Consider the following 25,131-nt stretch of genomic DNA (forward strand, 5'->3'; position numbering starts at 1 on the left):
AAAGAGCCAAGGTCACCCGAAGTGTGCTTTTCCCTTGGAGACTTGTGGGGTTTGGAAACCAGAGGAATTTTCCCCTTCACTTCAGCTGGGCTTGGACAAGCCCCAAAGTACACAGAGTAATGCAACACTGTGAAATTATGAAACGTAGGAGACAACACTCATATTTTCTTAGTATCAAAAGAGAGGCCATTATGTAATGCTTTCTACCATGGGGGAACAGGAATGTCTACTTGGTTCCATGATTACAGAGGAAGCAGTAGCAAGTTAATGCTTAACTATGTCCCTGCAATTTGGTTCAATCCCAAGACTTTAAAAACCTTCAAACAAGTCTGAAGTGGAAAGTCTGGAGCGGTTTTACTGCGTGACAATACAAGGCCACCCTACAATCCAATCCCCTGCCCTTCCAAAGCAGGAAACCAGCGCTCTCCCCGGAGTCAGTCCGTGAGGAAAGGGGGAGATAGCCGATTTCTCAGCCTCCCTCATACACCCCTGCCCTGGGGATGTCCCTGTCTCTTCCTGTCCCGGTGTGCTACAAAGTTACAGAAGCCAGGGCTTTGGTTATGCTAAAACCACGCCTGCCTGAGGCTGAACTGGCCCGACTCGGTATTTTATCAGCTCAAACTCCAGGTGGAAGCGTGCACAGTCACTGCTGCTGCTGCTCCACCACCACTTAGCGGTCTGTGAGCCACGCGTGCGGAATAAGTGCAGCTTGTGCTGCTCCCCACTGGGCTGGCCGAGGAGGTGCGGGCAGTGCTCGGCGGATGCTGTGGTGCTGGGGGAGACACACAGCTCTCCTTGTGCAGCGCTCCTTGTGCAGCCCTCCCTGTGCAGCCCTCCTTGTGCAGCCCTCCCTGTGCAGCCCTCCTTGTGCAGCCCTCCCTGTGCAGCCCTCCTTGTCCCGCAGGGACTCCTGCCCCGCTGTACATCCCACTCTGGGACTGTGACAATTCTTCCTGGTTATCACTGTGCCGTGGTGCTCATGGCTGTGCCAGTGTCACTGCCCAGAGTGAAGGTCCCACTGGCCAGCTAGAGAATCACAGAGTCAGTCACTCCTGAGTTGATGGAGTTCAAGCTGTGGCCGATCCCCGCCTTGACAAGCAGAGCGGGCACTGAGTGCCACGTGCAGTCTTTCCGTAAACACCTCCAGGGATGGGGACTTCACCGCCTGCCTGGGTAGCCCATTTTCCAGTGTCTAATCACCGTTTACATGAAGGAATTCCTCCTGATGTCCAACCTAAACCTCTCCTGGTGCAGCTAGAGGCCATGTACCCCTGTCCTGTCCCTTGTTCCCTGAGAGCAGAGCTCGATGTCCCCTCGGACGCATCCTCCTGTCACAGGGAGCTGTGGAGAGCAGGAAGGGCCCCCCTGAGCCTCCTTTTCTCCAGGCTGAGCCCCCCCAGCTCCTCCTCTCAGACAGGTGATCCTTTCCCAGCTCCGCTCCCTACTCTGAGAACACCTGCAGGGACAGTGACTCCACCACCTCCCCCGGCAGCGCCCATTCCAATGCCTGGCCACCCTTTCTGTGAAGAACGGGCAAGGCTGGAAGGCATCATCGGACGTCACCGGGTCCGACCTCCCTGCTCGGTGGGGCGGGAGGGGACCACCGGAGGCCGTCGGTGCGGGTCCCGCAGAGCGGGGCTCTCGGCAGCCCGCGGGCTGCAGCCATGATGGGCCGGCCCAGCTCCCCCCGGCCCGCTGTGTCCCCGTGACCCCCGGGCTGCGCCCCACACACGGCGCAGGCGCGGAGTGACGCACGGGAGCGCGGGAGGTGACGCAAGGCGCGCGCGGCGGTGACGCAGAAGTGGCGCGCGGCGCCCGCTCAGTGCAGCGGTTGGCGATGAAGGTGGCGGTGGCCGGGTGCTGCCACGGCGCCCTGGACAAGATGTACGAGACGCTGGAGCTGCTGCAGCGGCGCCACAACGTGTGGCCCGACCTGCTGCTCTGCTGCGGCGACTTCCAGGCCGTGCGCAACGAGGCGGACCTGCGGTGCATGGCCGTGCCCGCCAAGTACCGGCACATGCAGACCTTCTACCGGTGAGCGCCGCCGGCCCGGCCCCGGCCCCCGACCCGCGCGGGCTTGGCCGGGTCCAGCAGCTGCCGTGTCTCCGCAGGTACTACTCGGGCGAGAAGAAAGCCCCGGTGCTCACCGTGTTCATCGGCGGCAACCACGAGGCTTCCAACCACCTGCAGGAGCTGCCCTACGGCGGGTGGGTCGCGCCCAACATCTACTACTTGGGTAAGGCCCCTCCGCTCCGGTCCCGCTCCCCGGTGGTTTCTCCCGCAGCCCCTGCCCTGCCCGGCCCGTCCGTGACCGCCCTCCTGTGTCCCGCAGGTTACGCGGGCGTGGTGCGGTTCCGCGGCGTGAGGATCGGCGGCATCTCGGGCATCTTCAAGTCTCACGACTACCGGAAAGGTACCAGGACAGAGGGGAGGGGAGAGCCGGGGCCGCGGCGTGGTGTGAGGGTCTGGCTGTGCCCAGCCCCGAAACGTCTCTTAGCCTGGAAACCGGCCTCGGTTCAATACACGGGTTTTTCTGGAGCTGGTAGATGAATCTTTAGCCGCCTGGTGACCACAGCGGGAAGCAAGGCACCTTTGGAGCGTTGTTGGAACAGTGTTGATTTTTCCATGGCAGCGTCCTTTCACTGTTTGATTTTCCTTGAGTGAAACAGGCAGTTTATAACTGTGACATTATATAAGTGTATTGTCCTGCCCTGAGGTTTGGGGCCAGTACATCTAGTTCCTCCTAGCTATGTGGGTGGCTATTCAAGAGTTTTTCCTGGGAAGGGTGTCACAGATGATACCCCATGGCAGTGAGTAGAAGATAGTTTATTCTTTCTGATCTCAGCACTTAAAAGAGTGGTCCTTGTGGTTACTGTACTGTGCTGTCTTTACCAGCAAACAGCTTCAGAGAAACTTTGCAGGTGGCTCTCAAGCTACAAAGCACTGAACCAGTTTCCTAGAACACCTGATTCTGTCTAATACTTGCCAACACTAATTCAATCTGCGGTTATCAAGGGGGCACTTTATATGCCTGAATATTGCATGAGAGAGATGAGATGAGGCAATAACTGGAAGAGCAATTTTTCTGTTAATTCTGTAGGGTATGTAGGAGCTATGCTAGGCATTCATGTGTTCTGTCCCAAGGCAAAGTTGGACACTCATCCCTTATGTCAGGGTAGATGTTGGTGCTTCCGGAGCCTGTGGTGCCTGTGGACAGTGACTGGGATGTTTAGGCTGCTGCTGAACCTGTTAAGCTGTAGTTTCATGGTGGGTGGCAGCACTCTGAACAATCATGAATAATCACAGCCTTGTATTATTGGGTTACTCTAGGTGCCTGTGTGACCCCCAAAAGCTGCTATGTAGGAGGGAACTAGAGATTCAGGCAACTCTTCTTGTTTCCAACATTTCAGGCCACTTTGAGTGCCCACCATACAACCAGCAGACCATCAGAAGTGCTTACCATGTGAGGAATATTGAAGTCTTCAAACTCAAACAGGTCAGTGAAAAGCCTCTTTTTTTTTTAAACAAGGGTAATTTTCATTAATTTGGAAGTAGAAAGTTAAAGGTACTCTGTTCATGTGTGCTGAATATTGAACATGCTTTGAGAGGTTGATCTGAGGGGTGTGTCCTTTGAGAAGGACTATTATGCTTAGCCATTATCCCTTTTAAATAAAGCTTTAAAAACTTCATGGGGAAGAACATGCCTTTGATTGTGGGCAGAGGACTTGCTCTCTATCTGTGATTTCCTCTGAGTGCCTGACTTATGGTGATGGTATGAACTCTTTTAGAAGGCAGTACAAAGCACAGATGGCTGCCTCATGTCATCTAAACTCCTTTGTCAGTATGTTGTATTTCTGCCATGTGCTTTTTGGCCTGGCAGCTGAGGCGTCCCATGGATATATTCATGTCACACGACTGGCCAAGGAGCATCTATCACTATGGAAACAAAAAACAGCTCCTCAAAATGAAATCCTTCTTCCGGCAAGAAGTGGAGAGCAACACTTTGGGGAGCCCTGCTGCCTCCGAGCTTCTGCAGCACCTGAAACCCACCTACTGGTTCTCAGCACATCTCCACGTTAAATTTGCAGCTTTCATGCAACACGAGGTAAATAAAGGGGGACAGAAAGTGAATATATGTGTCCCAGGCACATTTTAGAATTCTCACGCAGGTAATCATGTCCAGAAAAGCAGTTCAGTAGTTTTAGTTCTTAAAACTCAGTTAAAACCATGAAAGATGAAGTGATGTTAGGACTACTGTTTTATGTAAATTAAAAGGGTGTAAATTACTCCTAATCTCCCTTAAGAACAGCATGAAATAGCTCTTGTTCTTGAAACTTGTTAATTTAACTGTGTAGAAAAGCACTCTCCTGCTCTGTTGGGGAAGCAGATAACTTCACAATGGGTGAGAAAAAGGAGGCAACTTCAAAAAAGCTGGTAATGGAGTGATTGAAGAGAGAGGTCACCTGAGGATTGGGGGATCCCTGTAGAACAGCTTTGCAGGTCTGGTAGCCCAGGTTTAAGTCAAAAACCAGCCTGCAGCTGAAACAGTTGTTCCTGAAGTGGTGCCAGTGCTGTTCCTATTTGTAAGTTATTTATCTGTAAAAATGTAACTCCGGACCTTGTAGGATCAACAAGTCTGTTTCCAATGAAGTTACAGTTTTTCTTTTTGCTCCAAGGCTGAATGTACTGAGCTGAAATTAGTGCTGAAATGTAGCTCTTGCTTTATCTTGCTATTATCTGCATCCTGCTTCCTGCTAGACTCCCAGTGAAATCTGTCATTCTTTGTCCCTGCTAATTTTCTATTTCAGAAAGTATTTTTCTGTAGAAATTATACCTTTTAACCTGTCTATACAGCTTGTTTAGAATGGTCAAATTTCACATAAGTGCTAATGATTGTGTTAACACTGTTTGCTTCCTAGACAAATTCCAAAGAAGAGTTACCAAAAGCAACCAAGTTTCTGGCTCTGGATAAATGCTTGCCACACAGAGACTTCCTGCAGGTGATGAACATTTGTAGAAGGTTTTGACTTTATCTTTCATTAGTTTGAACTGCTAGTGCTGTTCTTAGGTATAAGATGAAGAATAGTGCTGATAAGTGGACGAATTTTAAAGAAACTAGGAATGCTGGGTGTATGGAATGGTCTTTGTAGGATTTTGTCTTGAACTAAGCAGACTCTATTTCCTTAATCCTACCATTTCCATCCAGCTTAGAACAAGTACCTGACTCCAATGGATGAGTCTAAAATAGTTTGCTGTGAGAGTGAGCTGCTGACAGTGTGCTTTTCAAATGCATTCAAGTGTTTTACTAGTCTTAAAATAGCTTTTTTTTGTCTGTCCTTTGGATGTGTGGCAGGATCCATTTGCCCTAGTAAATACCTTTGAAGGTGGAAGAGAATATGAGGATGGGCCCTATCTATGCAAAGGGACATGAATGCTAGTTCACACTTAAAATCCTAGAACAAAACTGATCTGGATTAGTACTACCTCCAGCAGCATGGAGGATTTAATTACTTCATGGAGTATTTAGAGTCTGACTAGGGCTCTGGCTAACCCACATGGTTTGTTTTGGGTTAATGTCACTGAAGACAAAGTGATCATAAAAAAGCTTAGAAATATTTCCTCTTAATTCATAGCTGTGCTAAGAGTGCTGTTCATACAGCAGAATGAATGTTGTCAGTTCTTGGTTTGTATCCACTTAAAAGCGTCTTGGTTTGAAAGAGAGATGTCCACCAAAGAAGGTGGGAATCTCCCTTGGAATAGAAAACATGGCTCCAAATTATTACAGCTTTTAAATTATGGGGCTTTCAGGCAAAGATACAAGAAAAGGAATAACAGTTCTATACTAATAAATAAATAAATATATATAAATAAATAAAAAGTGCTGCAGGCCCTTTCCCCTCCGGTGCAGTTCCAGTCGCAGCCAGCAGGGGCGCTGGTGGCTCCCGGCCCGGCAGGGAGGGGCGATTATTCCCCCGCGCCTGCAGGGGGCGCTGTGGCGCGGGCTCGGTGCCGCTCTGCCCGCGGGTGATGGCCGAGAGAGGGAAGAGGGGCCGGGCTCCTGAAGGCAGCTGGAGATGCTCCCTCCGGAGAGGAGGAGGAGGTCAGGGCCCTGGGGTTCCCCTGAGGCACCTGAGTAGATGGTGAGGGTCCTTCCCAGGAGGCTGGATGTTAACAAGGTGCCAGTCCCACGGCAGCTCTGACCAGCAGAGGCTCACCCACAGTAAGGAGAGCCAGTGAAGGACAGAACTCTGCAGTGGCAGTGAATTCTCCCTGCAGCAGCAGCCTGACACCAAGATCACAACTTTCACTCCAACTCTCACCTCTGATCTCTGAGAGTGAATGAGGGCCAACCCCAGCCCCTTACCCCTCAAAATCTGGCAGCATCTCTGCCTTTCCCAAGAGGAAACCCCCCCAGCTAAGAGATATAGCAAACTGCATCCTCTCCCTTGTCCTAGTCACATCTTTTTTCTCTGTTGTTCCAGTCTCTTAGGCAACAATGGGAGAAAAATTCCCTAAGAGAAACTAAATTTTAAAAAAAGGAAAAAATCCTGTCCTCTAACAGAAGGCAGCATGAATTTAGAAACAGGCAAATTCTATTTCTAAGTTGCATCACTGTCCAGTTGCTGACAGTAAGGGAGGGAGTGTGTTCTGCTTTTTAATTGCTGTAATCTGAAATCTAGAAATGCCTTTTTTACTGTTACTGATTGGCCTTTGTTAGCCCTTCATGGGGGGCTGGCTTGAGCGGACTTGTTTGGTTGAGACCACTAGCTCAGTGTACTTTAAACTTCATTAAAACTCTGTACAGTGAAAGTAACATTTGAAACTTTAATCAGATTTTGGTGTCAAGAGAAATAACTCACTTCATCTGTTTTCTGTGTGTTTTTAAGTAGATAATAGATGTGGAGCATGATCCCAACGCAGGCGACTCGCTGGAGTATGATGCAGAGTGGATTGCAATCCTCAAGGCCACCAACAGTCTTGTTAATGTGACCCAGAACTCCTGGAATATGCCTGAAAATAATGGCCTCCATGCCAAGTAAGTTGTCTGCAAAATAGAAATGTTAGTTTGTTTTTCTGGACTTCAAGTAAAGGTGTATTTGAGTTGTTCCTGTTCTGCAGCCTGTAATGCCTGTAGGACTTGCTAGATGCCTTGGAAAGAAAAGGGGATGAAAAAAGATGTAGTCTAAAGCATACAGCTTCTTTACTGTTCTACCTGGGCAGTTAGTTTTATTTTGCAAACTTAGATATCAGCATTTGAGGGACAGAAACTATACCATGAGGCTGAAAATCAGGCTGGGTTATGGGCATGGGTTGACATAATACATGATCCCTGGTGGGGAGAAGGGTTTCTCAGTACTGACCAAAAGAAAATGAAAATGGTCCTGAAAAAGCACTTGGGAAATAAAGTGCCTGTTGTAAGATGTATTTATAATCCATCTGTGAAGGTTGCACTCTCTGGGGGTCACAGGCAGTACCTTTTGACTTGCTTCACTTATTTAAACTTTATGCACTTGTTTAGGTGGGATTACAGTGTGACAGAAGAAGCCATTAAAGAGGTGCTAGAAGAGCTGAACCATGACCTCAAAATTCCTTGCAACTTCACATTGACAGCTGCTTGTTATGATCCCAGCAAGCCCCAAAAGAACATGGAGCCAGTTCATACCATCAATCCACAGACCACTGAGTTCTGTGCCCAGTTTGGCCTCACTGACATCAATGACAGGATCCAGCAGGCTAAAGAAGAGAGCTCAGGACGAGGTGAATGTGAGGAAGAGGAGGAAGAGGAGATGGACAGTACTGGGTCAGCAGAGGAACCCAGTGAATACAATACAGATAATTCTGGCCTCTCATCCTTTAACCCAGATGAAATAATGCTGGATGAAGAAGGTGGTGATGAAGACTTGAGTACATGTTCTGTAGATCCCTCCCCTGACCACCCTCCTGAGTTCTCCACGAGCTTCTCCGACATCCGGGTCATGCCCGACTCCATGGCGGTGTCGTCTGACGATGCCACGGACTCCAACAACGAGGAGCTGGAGAGGTGTGGGGGGAGCAGGCAGGGGGAGGAAAGGAGCCCCACTGAGAGGGCCTTAAAGCGCATTGGTGCTGATGAGAACGGCAACGGCGGCGTTAAAAAGATCAAGAGAAGGAACCAAGCCATCTATGCTGCAGAGGATGAAGATAAAACTGATTAACAGGGTGTGTAACTAAGTTCTCTCCCAGCCTTTCTGTGGGAAGGTGGTGAGAGTTGTACTGGACTACATGTGCTTTTAATGTTACATGATCTCAGTCATGTTACTTTCCTCAGCTCAGAGGCTGGGTGTACTTCTCGCAGGGAAGGTGACTTACACAGAATAGTCAAAGAAAGAAGCTGAGACTTTTCCAACAAAGTACTTGGTCAAAGGATGTAAAGTTTGTATATCCTTGATTTTGTTTCAGTTCTTGGTGTATGGTGTACACTCCATATCTTCATCTGAAAAAGATTCACCATGCTTGTTTAACAAGACCTCTTAAACTGTACCCTGAGTCCAAGTGAGAGGATGTCTGACTTACAAGACTGAATGATTTTATTTTACTGTTTTTATCTTGTTTTATACTGAACTATTAATACAAAGTAGCATACGCAATAACCCTGTGAATGAAATTGGAAATAGAATTCCCATGATAACAAAACAGCAACAGAAGAATGAAGATTTTTGTTTCTGGTGATAGTCATGCCACAGAAAAACTTTGTGGTCATAAACAAAACAATATGTATTGTCCAGGATTGGCTTTTAATTACAGTTCTGATAGCAAACCAAGTCTCTTGATTTGGAGGATGACGGTTTTATGGGGACCATGAAAGGGTGCATCTCTGTGCTTAAAAACTCTCTTTTGCTCTGTTTCTTAAAACTTGAGAACAATGTCTTAAAATGAAAGCAGTTAGGAAGGACAGCTTCCAAAATGTGGACACCATGACTGTGTCAACTCTGACTAATCAGGGTTGTGGTTTGTGTTCATACAAGGTGGTGGGTGTGTAAGCTGTCTGGGACAGTAACAGCTCCCGTTATCATTAGAGTCACTTCTCACTTGTCATTTCAGTAGCTGTAACTTGCTGAACTTTTAAAACTGGTTTTGGGAATCTTCCAAAGCACTTCTGTAATCTTCAGCTGAGGGAAGCAGGAGCTGCCAGAACAGTGACCCTCTTGGAAGTTTTCTTTTTAAATTTTTTTGCCCATAATTATTAGTAAATGGCACTCCTTTGGCCTAAGAGGCCACAAGGATAAAACTGAGTGAATTCATGAAAATGACAGTTTTCAAGCATATATCATTAGACACATCAGCCTTCCTGACAGATGGAATTCCTCATGGCTGTGCTGCCTGAGAGCAGAAGTAGCTCCTGTGCTTTTCCCCCTCCAAGGCACAGGCACTGAGAAGAGGAAATCATCCTGACAGGAACAGGGAACTAGACAGGGAGCAGTGAGTGAAATACATCTGTGAGTGTGAGTTGTATCAGGGTCGGGAATTAATCTGTCTTTAATCACTTCCATGGTCTGGAGTTCATCTTGCTTCCTCTCCTGTCAAGCAGTTCACTACAAAAACCAAACATGTTAAGTATTCAAGGACTAGAAAAGGGCATAATTAATGCTCTCAGCAATTCAATTAACAGCTCATCTGTCAGAACAGCCACCAAAGAGCTGTGCTGAGGTATGAGGAGAAACTGGGAGTAACCCGGGTGTGACACTCAGGCTATGTGAAATGGCTGTGAACTGTCAGGTAAATTATTGAAGCAAATGAGTCTCTTTAAGGGTCCTGGCTCTGCAGTGGTAAAATCTTAATCATACCTTATGATATGAACACTATAATGGAAATAAAGTATTTTAAAAATAAATTCTGTTATGAACTTGAAAAGCCTCCCAGGGAACCTAAGCATGGCATTGAGCTCTCAGGGTGTCTGCACACAAATAGAAAATGTATCTTGCATGTTACTGACTTTTCAGTCTGATTCCTTTTGTTTTTAAAATAAACTTCTGTGTTGTACCATGCCTCCCCCCTTCTGATGAATGTGTTTCTAGAAGGCAGGAGACTCCGACTCAATATACAATACTGATTTTTGAATCTTTAAAGATTTTTTGTAAAGTATTTCAGTGTCCACTGAGCAGAGTGCAGCTGATAAATACAGTGAACATAAATGTTTTTGAGTGTGAATCATGTCTGACCTCTAGAGTCGCCGTGCCCTACCTTGCAGTTGTTCACACCCTCTGCAGTTTGCAGTGTCCTCTCCTACCTTGCTTTCATCCATTATGGATTTTCCCTGTCGGCAGGATTCTCTGCTGCAAGGAGGATTCAGTAGAAGTGCTGAGCTTTTCTAGTAAAGGCCAGATACTTCAAAAAGGAAAACTCTAGGGAATGCTGATAAATTTAAATTGGCTTTTAAGACTCAGAGTCTCCAGTCCCCTTTAAAAAGATTTAGTCTCTCTGAAAACTTTTGAAATGCTGATGAGAAACCTCTGTAAAATCTTCCTCTGTACAGCCCTTGTATTGCAGTTTTTTTCAGTGAGTGTACTTAGTCTAAAACTGGTTTTGCTGTTATTAGTGCTTGAGAAAAGCTCCATCCCAGGCCAGCACACAGGTTTTTTGACAGCATGTCATCAGTCTGCTCAGTGAAAAACAGCAAAGAGGTCTACCCTTGTTTTATAATGGAGTATTTTGAATTAAATCTATTAAGGTCACCTTGTGGCTGCACCCTAAGCTATGTTTGTTGTACTCCTGTTATCCTGTGCAGTCTCTAGCAGCTGCCAAGCCTCTGTTTTCCCGCGAAGGAAATAGATTGAGAGGTGTGAACCCGAGCTTTTTGTGGTTCTCCCATCCTCCTCCCGTTTAGTTCTGACTTCAGGGTGGGTACAGTCAGTGTCCCCATGCCTCAGGCTAATAGGGCTAATAAAAAAATAGCAGATTTATAGACCCTGTAGCACATCTTGGTGAAGTTCTGAGTTGTTTGCGGTGTTTTCTGTGAAGAACAAATTCAAAACCAAACAAATCAATGCTGGCAACAAAAGCAATGACAAACGAAAGGAACGCAAACCGAATCTGCGCAGCGAGGCTGAGGGGAAAGGGCGGGCTCGGGCTCGTGTTCGACTCGGGCTCGTTTCGGTTCGGGCTCGTGTTCGGCTCGGGCTCTTTCGGCTCAGGTTCGGATCTGCTCGTGCTGGGCTCGAGTCGGGCTGGGCTCCACGCGGTCTCCGGCTCGGCTCCGTTCGGCTCGGCTCGGGCTCGCGCTTGGCTCGGGCCGTCACTCTCCGCGGCCCGCGGTGGCCGCGCCCTGCCCCGCGCGTGCGCACAGCGGGCGCCGTCCCGCACGCGGGCGGCGTGCGGCGGCGCAGGCGCGGTGGGGCGGCAGCGGGGGTTCGGCGCCGGCCGGTTCGCTGGGCCCGCCCCGCTACCCCCGGCCCCCGCCCGCCGCGCGCCCGCCATGAGCCCGCGCCCGCCGGCCTGAGGCGCCGCCGGTGCCGGAGCGCTCCGCCAAGATGGCGTGTGTGCTGGAGGCGCCGCTCCGCATGAGCGTCCTCTCGGTGAGTGCCGCGGGCCGGGCCCTGCCTGACCTTGGCCCCCGCTGGGCCCCGCTGTCCGGCGGCGCCGGGAGCGGCCCTGGGGCTGCGCCGGGAGCGGGGGCGGTGCGAGCGGCGGGGCCGCGCTCCTTCCCTCTGCCCTCCGCGCCGCAACTTCTCCCGGCGCTGGTTTCCCCCCTACGAGGAGCCCGTTCCGTGGCCGCGGAGGCACCGGCGCTCTGGACGTGTTCGCTGCTGACGGTTCGGGCTCGCCGGCCCCGGGCGGCTGCTGCTCGGCACGCGGGGGGCCCGGCGCTGTGGGGGCTGTGGGCGCTGTGGGTGCTGCCCTTCCTCAGAGCTGCGGAGCAGGGCAGGGGCCCCGGGCGCGCTCGCAGCCCGCCCCGGCTCGGGGGCTGTGCCGCTGCCGGAACCGGGGCTCTCCTGCGGCAGGGAGGAGCCGCCGTGCTGGGAGCTGTGACAGCCGCCTTCCCTTCCCTTCCCTTCCCTTCCCTTCCCTTCCCTTCCCTTCCCTTCCCTTCCCTTCCCTTCCCTTCCCCTCCCGGGGGACGGCCCAGGGCGCACAGCGGTCCTGCTGCATCGCACCGGTGCTGCGAGTAGCGATGCAAAAGGTGCAGCCCGAGTGCTGCCGCAGGAGCGGAGGGTTGGCGCTTTTCCTTCAGTTTCCTGAAAAATTCATGTTGGTTAAGAGTTCCGTGAAATTGATTATGTCGATAAGTTGGCTTAAGTTGGCTTTTTTTTTTTTTTTTTTGAGCAGACTGCCTGCATACGAATGCACTTCTACATATTGCAGACTTTTTAGCTAATGGGGTGGAAGCCAGGATATCAGGATATTTTAGAATCAAAAAGCTACGGGTTCTTTGAAGTCTAGAAGAGTTTTACGTGTAAATACATAGGTCAGGTAGCTAGAAGTCCATTGCTATTCTCAAAAATACTGTATTTGGTTACACTGTTGAAGTGTATCTGTAGGACTTACGTGGCATAATTTAACAGTGTTCCTGGAGACAAAGGAGCCTTGCTGCCTCTAGATGATTCTTCTCTGTGATGTGAGACCACAGGCAAGAAGCTGCCGATGCCTCTTGACATCAGCGTGGGGAAGCAGGAGTAGATTCAACCCCATAGCAGATATTTGTTAAAGTAAGGAAGAGTTTTCAACTCTTAGAGCTTCTCTCAAGGAAAACTCATAAGGAAAAAATGGGCAAAGCTTAATGAAAAGAGTTGGTGAAAAGGGAAAAAAAAAGAAGGTGAGATAATGGCAACATATCTTGGCAAGTGTTCCTGAGAACCTGGAGGGAAAATTCCCTTCCCCTTTCCCACCCTTGTATTTTGGAATGCTTGCCATCTCTCACTTTGGATCTTCTCAAAAGGAATAACAAATCAGTGGTGCATAAGTGTGTAGCTTACAAGCACGGTCCTGTTGCTGAGAAGAGAATTCTCTTTGTGTTATACAGCACTATGAGAATGTTGTGGGGAATACTGTGCTGCTGTCCCGTTGAAGGTCTGTGGCACAGGCTCTGAAATGTAGCTATGTTGTGACAAAGTAAGTTACAGAAAAATGTCTTGTTATGAGCTTCCTTCTTTTGGAGAGCTTGTTTGTGGCTATGGTTCTTGAGCAACATTAACTGCTCTGAAACTTCTTCTTCCAGGAATTTATTCTATACAGTAATTAAACATAATAAAATTGTGATTCAAGGCAGTGCTAATAACTGCAGTTCATAAATAGCTCTCTGTTAACTTGCTTTGACACTTACCATGTTGTTATCTGCATTAAGCACCTCATCTTCTCCAGATTACACTTGAACACAGGGTTATCTTTGTGTGTTGTTGCCCAGCAGTAAAACACTGCACGTTTAAATACAATTCTGTGGGTTCCCTGCCTCTTGCCTGGGAAGTTTTGTGCACTTGCTGCTGCATTGTGTGGATTGATATAAACTATTGCAATTGTTTGCTCTCTCTCTGCAGGAGGTCACAGCCAGCAGCCGCCACTATGTCGATAGATTGTTCGACCTCGATCCCCAAAAAGTCCTGCAAGGTGTCATGTAAGTCATTGAAACACTCTTGGGCTCTTGGTTGTGCATAGGCCAGGTGTGCTTGATCCCATTAGAGTGATAGGTCAAGGGCAAGAAGCTCTTCTTATGTTTTTTTTTGAGAAATGTAGTTGGCAAATCTTAATACAAATATGTCAGTATTGATATAGAGATAGTATTGATATAGACTCTCACTCTGTAGTGCATATGGTTCATAACACAGCCTCCCAGTTGCCAGAAATGAGGTTAAACATTCTGTGAGCACTGAAAATTCTTTTGGATGTATTTCTGCCTTTTGGCCCTGTTTTGCTGCTCTTCCAGGTCTGTTGAGACTCTTTTTTCTATTTGCACTGCCAAGTCAGTGTACCTGCCTCTTTCTCCTTCCCCTGCTGCCATGCCTGCGTGTTGGCTTTGACTTTTTTAGTGCTTGGCCTCTGTCTCCCCATGGGAACTGCAAGCTGCAAGAGAATGCTCCCACAGAACTGCATTTGGATGCAGGTTATATTTCAGTATTTCTGTTCCATGCCAGTGGTCAGGGTAGGGACTGAGAGTGAGTCAAGGAGCAGGAGTGAAACTGCTGCAAAGCTCTGGGTGTTCCCTTGCTGTCCTTAGGCCATGAGCTTTCCACTAGAATCACTTTTCCAGCAAAGTGGCAAATGAGACCTTGCCCAGGACTGACTTTGGTGGTGAAACCAGACCTTTCTGGGCTTACCAGTAGCTTGCTGGCTGTGGCTGTCTAGGAAAACACCAGGAGAAATCAGAGGAACAAGTGGACCAAAAAACCAGGACTCTTGATGGTGCTGCTTGGCATGACCTGAGGTGTTCCCCAGTAGCAGATGAAAACACTTATTCCAAATGTCCAGGGCCAACATGTCTGTGTCCCTTTAAAATACATGAAGAACCCAGTCTGGGTAAAACTGTCCTGGAAGTTTCCTTGGTTGGGATACCCCCTTACCTGTGTAGGAACTTTAGGTACCCTGCTGGAACTGTGTGCAGGTTCTTAACTCTGCTCAACCCCCTTACCTGTGTAGGAACTTCAGGTACCCTGCTGGAACTGTGTGCAGGTTCTTAACTCTGCTCAAGGGGAGCCTGGTTCTGCTTCCACCCCTTGCCTTCGTGGTCCCCTCCTCATCAGGGTGGTGGGGTGGTCCTGGGGAAGGATGTGTCTCATCCAGTGGCCCAGTGGGGTGACTTAGCCCCTCTTTTCTCCCTGGCAGATGCTCTGAGCCATGGCTGGTGCTCCTTCCCTGCTCTCCTTCCTTTTCAAAGGACTGGAGCCCACAACCCTTGGTAATCCCTTCCCTCTCTTTTGATATGTTATTCATCTTTTGCAGTATAACTGATCTCCCAGAAACAAGAGTTTTAGGCAGTGTCTTGGTCTTGGATAACATCTGAAATTCTTCATCTTATCTGTGGGTGTCATTGGATTCTATGCTGAGATCCTTTGCTTGTATTTGGAGACAAGAAAATAGCAATTTATTTCACAAAATCTCTCACAGGGCAGATTTGGATGGTAAAACTGTGATGCTCTGGCTGAAATCTCAATTGTGAGAGTATCTTCACTGACTCTGAGCCAGTCCTTTGTGGCAGATATGTTATTTTGCAAATATTGGTGGGTGGGTGTGTGACAGTCCAATTTAGAAAAATTTATATAAAAGATAGAATAAGAGTATGAAAGAATAAAAAATGTATATAAAAGATGGAATTTAGAGTGGTGTATATATTAAAATTTTCTGTCAGCCCAGGATTCTTTTTGGGCAGAAAAATACTGCTTTGTCCTTCTTCCTTTGATTTCAGGGCATATGCAGAGATGTTGAAGTTAGAATGATCTAGTATTTGGGGTGGAGTAGGAAAGGATTAAAGTTTTTCCAGAAGTGCTTGTCAGAAGCTTTACCAGATATGCTGTATCCTTTGCAGAAAATCTTTGTTTCCTAAGATGTGCTGGTTTTTCCCTGCATCCTGGCTGGAAATACTGATGACCTAGATTTTTATTTTGATTGATGGAGCTGTATGAATATCAAGGATCAGAAAATGGGCTGTTGTAAGAGGCTTTGTTTCTGCCGATTGTCTTCAGTTATGATAGTCCTGTTTTTTGTATGCTTGAATGGATAACTTGGGCTTGGGGCTTTTTTTCATTACATCGTTGTAATTTTAATGAAAACCAACTTCTGAATGAGCTTTGATAAAGGTAAAATGCACCTAAATGTTTCTTGAACTTGAAAATCATGCCGGTCCAGTTTTCATCTTGTAACTTGAGAAAGCTTTAATTACATATTCTGAAAGCATTTAAATGATTAAAATCTCCCTTTTTCCTTGCTTTCCCATGAATTTTCAGAGGTGGTGTTCAGAGTCTTCCTCATCCAGACAATAAAGCTTTACCTGGTTAAGACCTTTTTTATTTTCCTGCTACTGGGAAAGCAGAAACCATTTCCTTGTTGTCCATTACTGCTGCATGTGGATCTATTGATCTTATTTCAAAATGCCAAGTTTCCTGCAGAACTTCTGTTCACATAATTTCTGTCCTGCTCATCTGGCTGTGGATAGTGGACAGGAAGGGGAGAATTGTACCTGCCACTAAATCCTGAATCTCAGTTCAGGATTGGAGAAATTGAGATGACTCCTGGCTTTTGTACTGTACCTGGTGGTGCACTGAAGTGTTCAAGGCCCATCTCCATACCCACATCTGTGTTGGTGTGTGTGGATTTACCTTTGATTTACTGTCTTTGTAGTTGGGCAAGGTTAACGTAGTAGTTGCCTTCTGTAAACATGGACTCTAAGTTGTGGCCATGCTTATGCTTGAGAGACATTTAAAGGTTTGCTTTGTCTCCTTAGGTGCTCCTGTGACCCTTTTCTCTTGCTGTTGTAGGGCTCAGGTTTTCTCCAGTGTGCTCAGAGTGCATTCTGCAAGGTCAGCACTGATGTCAGGTGTGCAGCTCGTGTTGGCAGTGCTTGCATTGCCTCACACACATACTGCAGTGCATTAAATGCTGTGGTCTCTCTGAGGTTCTCGTCAATGTTTTGCTGTTATTGGCAGAGGAACAGAACAGAAGTGCTTCTGTAAATTTCTGTGCTTTTATGAGAGCTTCATTTGTCCCAGGGTTGTTCCCACAGGATCATTTTGTGCTTTGCAGTATTTTTTTTTTTAAAACATATCTGGGTTGTGATCCTTAGACTGTCATTTGCTTTTCACCTGCTGTTAAGCTCAGGACTACATTGTTCAGATGCAAGACTGATACCTGTTTTTATCCTCTAATTTTTTTTGCTGGTCAGGGGCTTCTTTGAGAGACATTTTATTATGATTACATGTAGCCTGGTGCCTTCAAAGTGGCAATCTATCATTTTATGAAGAGCTGTGTAATCCCACCTCAAGGCTGGGTTTGAAAGGAGCATCTTTTCTGACAAGCCTGGCTTACTCAAGGTCCCAGCTGTTTCTCATCAGGCTATTCCTCAGCAGTCAAAGGGTGTCATGCTTTAAGACTTGTAAATTATCATCTTTGTGGTGCACTAAGAATTCCTGTGCCATTGCTGTTCCTGTCCTTTATGACCAGCAGGAATTAGTAGACAAGCATTTTCCAACCTTGTGTGAGCATTTTATTTCTCAGCACAATGAAAGAAACATCCTATAGAAATGGCACATGGCCCTCACACTGTGTGTGTTTTGCATCCAACTATTTTTTATATTTTGTAGTTTGGGTCTGTGATAAATGTTCCAAGCAGAGGTTTAGCTGGCTGTGTAATAGTGTGCTGTGTTCTCAGCTATGACTGTTGGAGGGATCATCAGTGCAGTGTTCACACTTGGCCACCACAAAAACTCTGTGAAATATGAGAGGCAACTTCATGAAGTGGGAAGAGAGGAAATTCCCACCTCAGTTCTAAGGGAGCAACAGTTACCCCCTTTACACTGTTGTGAAGAGGCTTTTTGCTTCTGGTTCTTCTTGTCTGTTCAACTTTCTGTAGCACTAAGTGATGAACAGCACTTGTCTCTACATTTTGCATCCCAAACAGCTGCATCAGATTTTCAGTCTCAGTGGGCACTTCTGAACCTCAGTTTTCTGCAGGAGCTTTTTTGGTTTTGTGCATATTCCCTTGGCCATGTGGAAATAGAGCAGTCCTTAGAGGGTTGTTCCTGTCATGGTTTGCCCCTGTAATTTGGGTCAATTCTGTTGTCTCCTAGGCAGTAAATGCATATCCTACATGGAGATGTTATTGGCTAAAAACAAGTGATGTAATTTTTTGGAGCATTGTTTTTGTGCAGAGTCATTCATGTGTGGAGGGAAGAGGCTCCTGAGTCCCTTGTTGGAGCTTTGTGAACTGCAGGATGGGCTCTTTGTGGCTTGGAGCTGGGAGGCTGCAGCATCTGACAGAAATTGGAGCAGGTTTAGGTGGTGCTGGCAGCACTGCTCTGCTCCTTGGTTTTTCCCTTTCAAGAGGTGAGCTGTGAGAGAAGGCTTTTTGGAGGGAGAGGAGGAACTGAAAGGCTTAAACATCTGAGCATTAAGTAGTGCTCTGTGAAGAGGGGCTTTCAGGGCTGCAGTGGTTTTTTTAGTCAGGTGGAAGGATGGTGTACACAGAGGGAAGAGAGGGAGATGCATTTCAATGCAAATGTGTTCCTGCCAGAGAAAAGGTACTCTCACTTTTGCATTTTTTATAATGCAGGAAAAGGTGCATATGCAGAATAGCTTGTTTTTGGCAAGTAAGTTGTTCTGTATGCAGCTCCTGGTGTAATATTTGGAGGTGGGTTAAACTTCAGGTGTATCTATGATATCTGGCCAACAATCTTCAGCTTCACAGCGTTGTTTAATATTTCAGGCCTTGCATTTACTGCTCTGAGCCCATGAGAGTGTGATGGTTATTGACTCCATTTCACTGCTACTTTTGAGGTGGCTGTGAAGCCACTTTTCTCCAAAGCCCTTGTGTTGATACAGCCCTCAGCATGGTGATACTGTTGCTGTGATGGCTTGAGGCTCAGAGTCAGAGGAGGGAGCAGGAACAGCCTCTGTCAGACTGTGATGGAGCTGGGGAGGATGGGCTCACAGGGGTGCTGAGGTGGGGCTCAGTAACAGAGCTCAGGCTGAGCACAGCTGAACATTACATGGCCATTCAGAGCTTACCTTCCCCTGATTAATCTGGTGCACAGAGGCAGTGGCTGCCTGCAAGGGAGGGTGCAAGCAGCAGGCAGCTGGGGGAGAAATAATTCTGTCCTTTGGGGGTGTTGTAAAGACTGAACTTGGAGGTTGGGCCCAAGGGATATGTGCCAGAGAGCCAACAGTGCTGCTGAGGCTGTGATTCTTCATACTTAATGTTGGAGTTTCTGGTTCTGAGCTGCCAGTTTGCACTGATTGGAATCAGTATTAAAAATTGGACTTTAGTAGCTTTCCAAAAGAAGCTCATTTTCCATTTGCAATATGGAACTTTTATGCTAACATGAAGGGTTGATATTTCTAGTAACATGCAAGGGACAGAACCCTGTTTTCCAGTTAATTTATGTACCAGATGATTCAGCTGACTGTAGTATGTGTGCTGTGTTTGTGCTGTGCTCTGAACTGATAATGTCAACTCTTGAGATACTTTTCTTGGGGGATTATGGCAGGAAGGCTAGCTCATAGAATTACTTGCTAAAATATACTTCAAACAGGCATTATCTGAAATGTCCAGAAACTCCAGAATGAGAGAGTTTATGGGCATAGAGATATTAGAGGATTGCTGTTCTAATGAGAACTGAGTAACACCCATTTGAAAAAGGGAATTTAGGCTTGACTAGGCCAGTGCATCATCTTAGCTCTGATAGCTATTAGGAGATAAAAATCAGAGGGTTTGCTTCATGACAGAGAGACTTCAGATTATGATAATCTAATGAGTAGTAGCTATGTTAAATTAATAGGGTTTGGTGGTCCTTCAGTGCTTGTTGGCCTAAGGTGCAGTGGACAGTGCCAAACAATATTCCAGGCTCTCATTTAGAACAGCCAAACACATGCTGCAAGGCTGTTTTAAGGTATTTTACTGTCCTGAATGAAACTGAAAACTTCTCCATGTGGATCACTTGTGGTGGGCAATGTTCTGTAGATAGAGAGTGGTGGGTTTAAAATGGGACAGTGGGCAAAAGTAACTTTAAATAAAGGGGCAGTGAATGAAGAATAATGCAGTAAAAATGTGGTGTTACAGATACCTCTCGATTTAATGAAATTTCATTCAATTTTTGCCGAAGCTGTGGGATGCACTGCTAAATGCTGAAGGCAGTCCTTCATATTGGGAAGTGAAATATCCTTGGGGGAAGATAGAGGCATTAAAAAAAAAGGTACCACAGTTACTTGTATTTGATATTTTGGGTTATTCATGTGAAGCAGCAGTGGTGGAGCTGCTCTTTTCACGTGGTTTGGCTGTTTTGGGACAGTTGTGAAAGAAGTGTTTTGCTGACCTGGCATCACAGAGCAGGGATTTTCTGAGTGAGGATTTGTGAGAGTTCTGCTGAGCTGCAGCTGTTTTGCCCACACCTCTGTTGGGATAATTCTTTAGGACCTAGTGTGGTTAATTGATGCTGAAATTGAAATGCTGATAATGCAGAGCTCTCTCCAGTTATGGTTCTTGTGGTTTTGTTGGTTTGGTTTTTTAGCTTATACTGGTTACATAATAGAAGTTAGCTGAACTCCCATCTACCACTAACTTCAAACACTTTAAATTTGGGTTACATTGTTGTTAAGACTGAGTGAGGCAAATTGTTTCTCCATGACCGATCTCATGCAACTTGTAGCACCATATCCAGACCCAGTGCCAAGGATGAGGCAATAAAACCTGCTTGGGAGAGGAGGGAAAAACAGCATCTCCCTTTTGTCTGTCCAGGCAGAGACTGGAAATGAGCTTGAGTTGAAACTGTAGCCAGAGGCATGGAGAGCTGACCTTGTTAAGCTAGATCAGAAGGGCAGCAGGTGAATTGAATGATGTAAATTCCTATGTGGAAGTGAAGGTTTGGTATGGGAGATTTCTTCAGTCTGTCACACACAGCAAGAGGAGCACTGGAAAGCAGGATAAATTCAGGGTAGGAGTAAGCTATCAAGATCTCTTAACTACAGGTATGGGCCACTCAAACACTTCTCTTTCTGTTTGGTAGACTTTCTTTGTCAGGAAACTCCTGACACAGTAATTTGCCTCTGCAGAGAGGATACTTGAGATAAGAGCTCAAGCATTTTCAATGGCTTTGAGATATGGAGGAGTTGGAGTAAATGATCACTTTTAGTTTTATGTGTGTTAAATTCTACAGTTCTGCAGTGCTGTAATTATAGCCAGGTTCTATTTTTCTACAGCATTTTGATTTTATGCACTGAGAGTACAGAATTAATATTGAGAACAACCATGGATTGAGGGGCTTTTGTCTAAACGTTGTTTGTTTAGTTTGCACTGTATGTTGATGGTGTCACAGTTTCTAAGTGTTAAAATTCAAAGGAGTTGAGTAACACTGTCTTGCTCTGCTGCTTTGCTATTTCCTGTAAAATCATCTTTATTGTTTTATCAACTGCTATTTTTGAATGGGATTAGAAATCTTGAAACTTTGCTTCCTGACTTGATGATTAACCTTAAAAATAAGTTGATTTAGGACTTCTGGGGTTTGCTTGAATTGACAGGAGTTTGTCAAATTTTATTCACTTGGTTGGACCAGCAGTCATGTTGATCTCTACTTACTAAAGGAGTAGAAAACAGCTTCAAGCCAAAGTAATATCCATCTTAGAAATGAATTCTGTGACAAATAGTGATGGGTGTATTTTAACACTCAAAAACTGGTCATTAAATCTTGATGTTGCTTTCCATCCATCTATAAAAATGGGAGAGTGGAGAAAAGGGAGGAGGAGGAGGAGACAAAAGCTGTGGGAAGCATAATTATCCAAACTTAGCTTGTCCACAGTGAGCTTGTGGCTGTAGTCCAGCCAGCACAGGTGCCATTTGCTCATATGATCCTGAAACTGAGAAACTCTCTGCACTTGGGGCAGCTGGTTTTTCTCTGAGCTGTGTCCCTGTATCAGCTGCAGTACCTCAACTTTTTAAAAAGTTGCATTTTGAGTTTTTGAGGCCTTTGGGAATGCTGCTTTGTGTCACTCTGTTGTTGTGACTTTGGACAGCCCCTGCTAGATGAAACTCCAGCCCTGACAGAGCTTTGTGTTGGGAGCTTTGTCTGGCTGCATAACTGGCTCAGAGTCTCTTGGAACTATTTCATAGTAAAAGTGAAAGCATTGGCTGGAGGTGCCAAGGGCTGCTTTTCCTTCTGTGATTGTTCAGCTCGTGTTTGATACCCTCCTCTGTCAGGAACCCCTGAGTTGTGGCTCTCTGCTGTTTTCAAAAGCCATAAGATGAGGAAATGTCATGCAGGCTGTTTATTTCCTCTTCTTCTGAGGAGTTCCTGTGGCTGCTTCCTCCAGTCACTCTGGCTCGTTTCAAGATCTTTTGTGTTGCTTTGATGGAAGGTGATGTAGGAAAGCTCCAGGGCTTCCTAACAGAATTTTATAATTTATTCTGTTTGTACTTGATTTACTATAGTTTAAAAAAGGAGGTAGAGCCAAATTGTCACCATGTCCTTGTATCCAGGCTGCTTTCTCAGGATTTCTTTTGCAGGAGAGATGCAGGTATGGGGGCTCACTGGGGGTGCTGTGAAAGTCTCTTCTTTCTCAGTTGGGACCTGAGCTCACTGTTGTCTTTCACTGGGGTTTTATTCTGTGGAAGGAGTCCCAAACTTAGAACTGACTTCATTGAGATGTTGAACTTCAGTAACTTCTGTGTAGGGTAAAGGTCAGCTCCTCAGCTTCCTTCTGCAATAGTAATTTTCATTGACTACTCATTTTCTCAGGATGTAGACATTTAATAATATTGGTTTTTATTGGTTAGGAATCATTGAAACTGAAAGACCATATTTTACTTGCAGACTGTTATATTTAATGTCACTTCTTGCTTGTCTGAAGTGGCTATATCTGGTGCCTTTAAACAATTACACATTAAATATCAAAATAAAACCAGAACTTCATGCACAGTTGGCAAATTAGTTCTTCTTGTAAATCTTGTCAAGCTGTATTTAGATGGAAATTAGATTTTTCTTTAGTTTAATGTACTCCTAAAATATTTTTAAACACTCATGCTGTGTTCATATACTAGCATGCACTGCATTTTATTTATAGCTAATTAATTAAACTGATTGCTTTTGGGTTGCAATGTTCTGAAACATTGTTATAGCTGATAAACATCACTCAAGTGATTTTCTCAAGTTGTAGGAAGAAAATCAGTCTTGCTGCTTTTCCAGTCTCTAGGTTGTTTCATAACTTAAAGCTGAATGATTACAGGTGCAACTGATGAAACGATATTTTTATTTCTTTAAGAAGCAATAATAGATTGAAAAAGCTGGTTTAGCACTTCAGGATGCAATATTCCCAAGCACTTAGCTAGGAGCTCTGCAGTATTTTATTGTTGGCAGCCTGTGTTATTCCTTCTTGCAGTTTTTTTTCCATGTAAATTACTTTATTGCACTATAATACATGTCAGCATAAATAGCAGATTTTAAATCTATGCATTAAATTGATTGTAATGAAGGTCATTTTGTTAAATGATTTGGAATTTAGTTCGAATCTAAACTAAGATTTAATATACAGGATAGATAAAAGCCCAAATCAAAAATCCAGCCAACATCAAATGCATCTTAAGAGCTCTGCTTTATGGAGCTCCAGGTTTGTGTTTGGACTCTCCACAGAGTTGCTGTTCTGGCTGAGACACTGGCTGGTGCTGAGGTGCTGTGGGTGCAGGTGCCAGCTCTGAGTTTTTCTTGGGAGGCTGCTGGCAGCTGGCTCATACCCTGAGCTGGGAGTTGGAAAGGCTGGATCTCCCTCTGGATCATGGTCCTGTCACAGGTCAGGCCTGGAGTCACCAGGGCTGTTTTGTACTTCTGGAGCTCTCATCTCCCTGTAACTGCGCTGTTACTGCTGTTCCCTTTTCCCTCCTGCACAGAGGACATGGGAGCAGGGTGCCTGACATTTGGAAATAAACTGGGGGTTAGTTTTGGACTCAGTTTCTGAGGTTTCTTTGTTGCCTCCTTTTTTGTACAAGATAGTGATCTTTGCTGCTTTTTTTCCTTGGATGTATCTCATGATGTCTTGGATCTGAAATCAGGCAAGCTTGAACTTGTTGGAGGTAATGTTCTCAAATGAGGGAGTTGCCCTCAGTTTTTCCAAGGTTTGTGATTCACCAAGGACCTGGTAGTCCAGGACAGCATATGGTAGTTCCTTGCTTCTTAGGGAACCAGCTTCCTGATCAGGAAAATCTCTATAAAATATCATATGCAATTACATAATTATTTTTCATTGTACTCAAAAAAGTCTACTACTATGCAGCATTTGAATGTGGCATTTTAAGGGTGTTCTGCTTTCCATATCCACAGCTTCTTATGTATTGAATAGGTCACTTATGTAGGGGGCACTTGGAAGAGAGAAGTGTGGCAGGAGCTTGGGAGTGCACACAGACATGGGGACCTTTGAGCACTGTCTGACAGGTTCTGGTCATGTTTCCAGTCTCAGGGTTTTTGACTTGCCTGCAAGTTGAAGTTGGTCAAATGTACATGTGTTGGATCTGTCAGAAATCTCAAGTTTGTGCCATTTCTTACCTGTCTGACATAGCTTTTCTGAGGAACTTTATGAAAGTGGGATGGAGAAATTAATCTGAATAATTTACAGATCAGGACTGTGCCCTCTCTTACCCTCTCCACTTGAGTGTTGTGAACTTGGCCATGCTCCTGCCACTTGTGAAAGGGTCTCTGAATGAAATTCTAATAGGAAATACTAATTAAATGATTATAAGGTTAACAAACCATTCTGTTGGGGGTTGGAGCAGGGGTCACAAAAGTTGGTTAGTGTTGTTTTCAGTTTTGTTTGTTATTTTGGATTTTTTTACACAAAATACAATGTAAAATCACAAGCACAGAGTATTAAAGCATCACCAAAATCTGTTTGGTAATTTCCAGAGCGTTTGGTTGGTGCCTCCCCTTTAGCTGCCTGAGATGCCTTTGCAGGCTGTGGGTAGGGTGCAGTTTTTGATGGCTCTGGTGCCTCAGGACAGCAGGGAGAGGCAGCTTCTTCTGAAGTCTTGGAGTGGCCTGAGTGCCTGAACTTGACACATCTGTTGGTGCAGTTTCCATTATTCCTCTGAGACATCTGACCCTTGCTTCTGCCACTGTTTGGACTGACTCTTGCATTTCACAAACTTTTAAAAATGTGAAGGGTTCAGCATAGAAACCACTGAAGTACTGTTTCTGATTTTAGTGACAACTTCAACTCCATTTGTGGAATTTTCAGGGGTTTCCAGCTTAGCCTGTCTGCTGACCTTGCTCTTTCTCCTCTCCCTCCTGCCTGATGGTGTGAAGTTACCCACCTTAGGGGGACACAACAGGAAGGTGCAGCATTTCCTCTGATGCTGGGCTGGGAGTTGCTGTTCAGTGCTGGCTCCTTGCAGGGGGTTCCTGACTCTGCTGGCTTCAGGTGTGCACAGAGCTGCAGCTGAGCTGCTTTTAGTGATGATCCCATGCAGGAGCTCTGAGA

The 25,131-nt window shown here is 46.0% G+C and overlaps 2 protein-coding genes across 5 annotated transcripts in view; both read left to right on the top strand.

Annotated features, from left to right (window-relative positions):
- Window positions 1-1,821: 1,821 nt before the first annotated feature.
- DBR1 (debranching RNA lariats 1) lies at window positions 1,822-10,025 on the top strand. The gene is made up of 8 exons (XM_058030998.1): window positions 1,822-2,034; window positions 2,112-2,236; window positions 2,333-2,413; window positions 3,411-3,496; window positions 3,881-4,105; window positions 4,920-5,000; window positions 6,891-7,036; window positions 7,520-10,025. Exons 1-8 carry the CDS (start codon window positions 1,838-1,840, stop codon window positions 8,193-8,195), a joined length of 1,617 nt encoding a protein of 538 aa, XP_057886981.1. The 5' UTR covers window positions 1,822-1,837; the 3' UTR covers window positions 8,196-10,025.
- Window positions 10,026-11,448: 1,423 nt separating this feature from the next.
- Window positions 11,449-25,131, top strand: part of ARMC8 (armadillo repeat containing 8) — a 62,765-nt gene continuing 49,082 nt past the window's right edge. For 3 of the 4 annotated variants that reach the window (XM_058031280.1, XM_058031281.1, XM_058031283.1), the window contains exons 1-2: window positions 11,449-11,552; window positions 13,509-13,585. In XM_058031280.1, the coding sequence (XP_057887263.1) occupies window positions 11,508-11,552; window positions 13,509-13,585 (122 nt within the window). In that variant the 5' untranslated portion in view covers window positions 11,449-11,507. Of the gene's footprint in view, window positions 11,553-13,508; window positions 13,586-14,790; window positions 14,864-25,131 lie in introns of all 4 variants that reach the window. The other variant, XM_058031282.1, reaches the window with a different exon arrangement.

This window comes from Melospiza georgiana, chromosome 10, assembly GCF_028018845.1.
Source record: "Melospiza georgiana isolate bMelGeo1 chromosome 10, bMelGeo1.pri, whole genome shotgun sequence".
NCBI classification, from domain to species: Eukaryota; Metazoa; Chordata; class Aves; order Passeriformes; family Passerellidae; genus Melospiza; species Melospiza georgiana.

Excerpts from the sequence above, each read along its gene's own strand:
- DBR1 (XM_058030998.1), top strand. The coding sequence starts at position 1,838 with ATGAAGGTGGCGGTGGCCGGGTGCTGCCACGGCGCCCTGGACAAGATG. Across the intron at positions 2,035-2,111 it reads CACATGCAGACCTTCTACCG|GTACTACTCGGGCGAGAAGA; the intron begins GTGAGCGCCGCC and ends GTGTCTCCGCAG. Across the intron at positions 7,037-7,519 it reads AATAATGGCCTCCATGCCAA|GTGGGATTACAGTGTGACAG; the intron begins GTAAGTTGTCTG and ends GCACTTGTTTAG.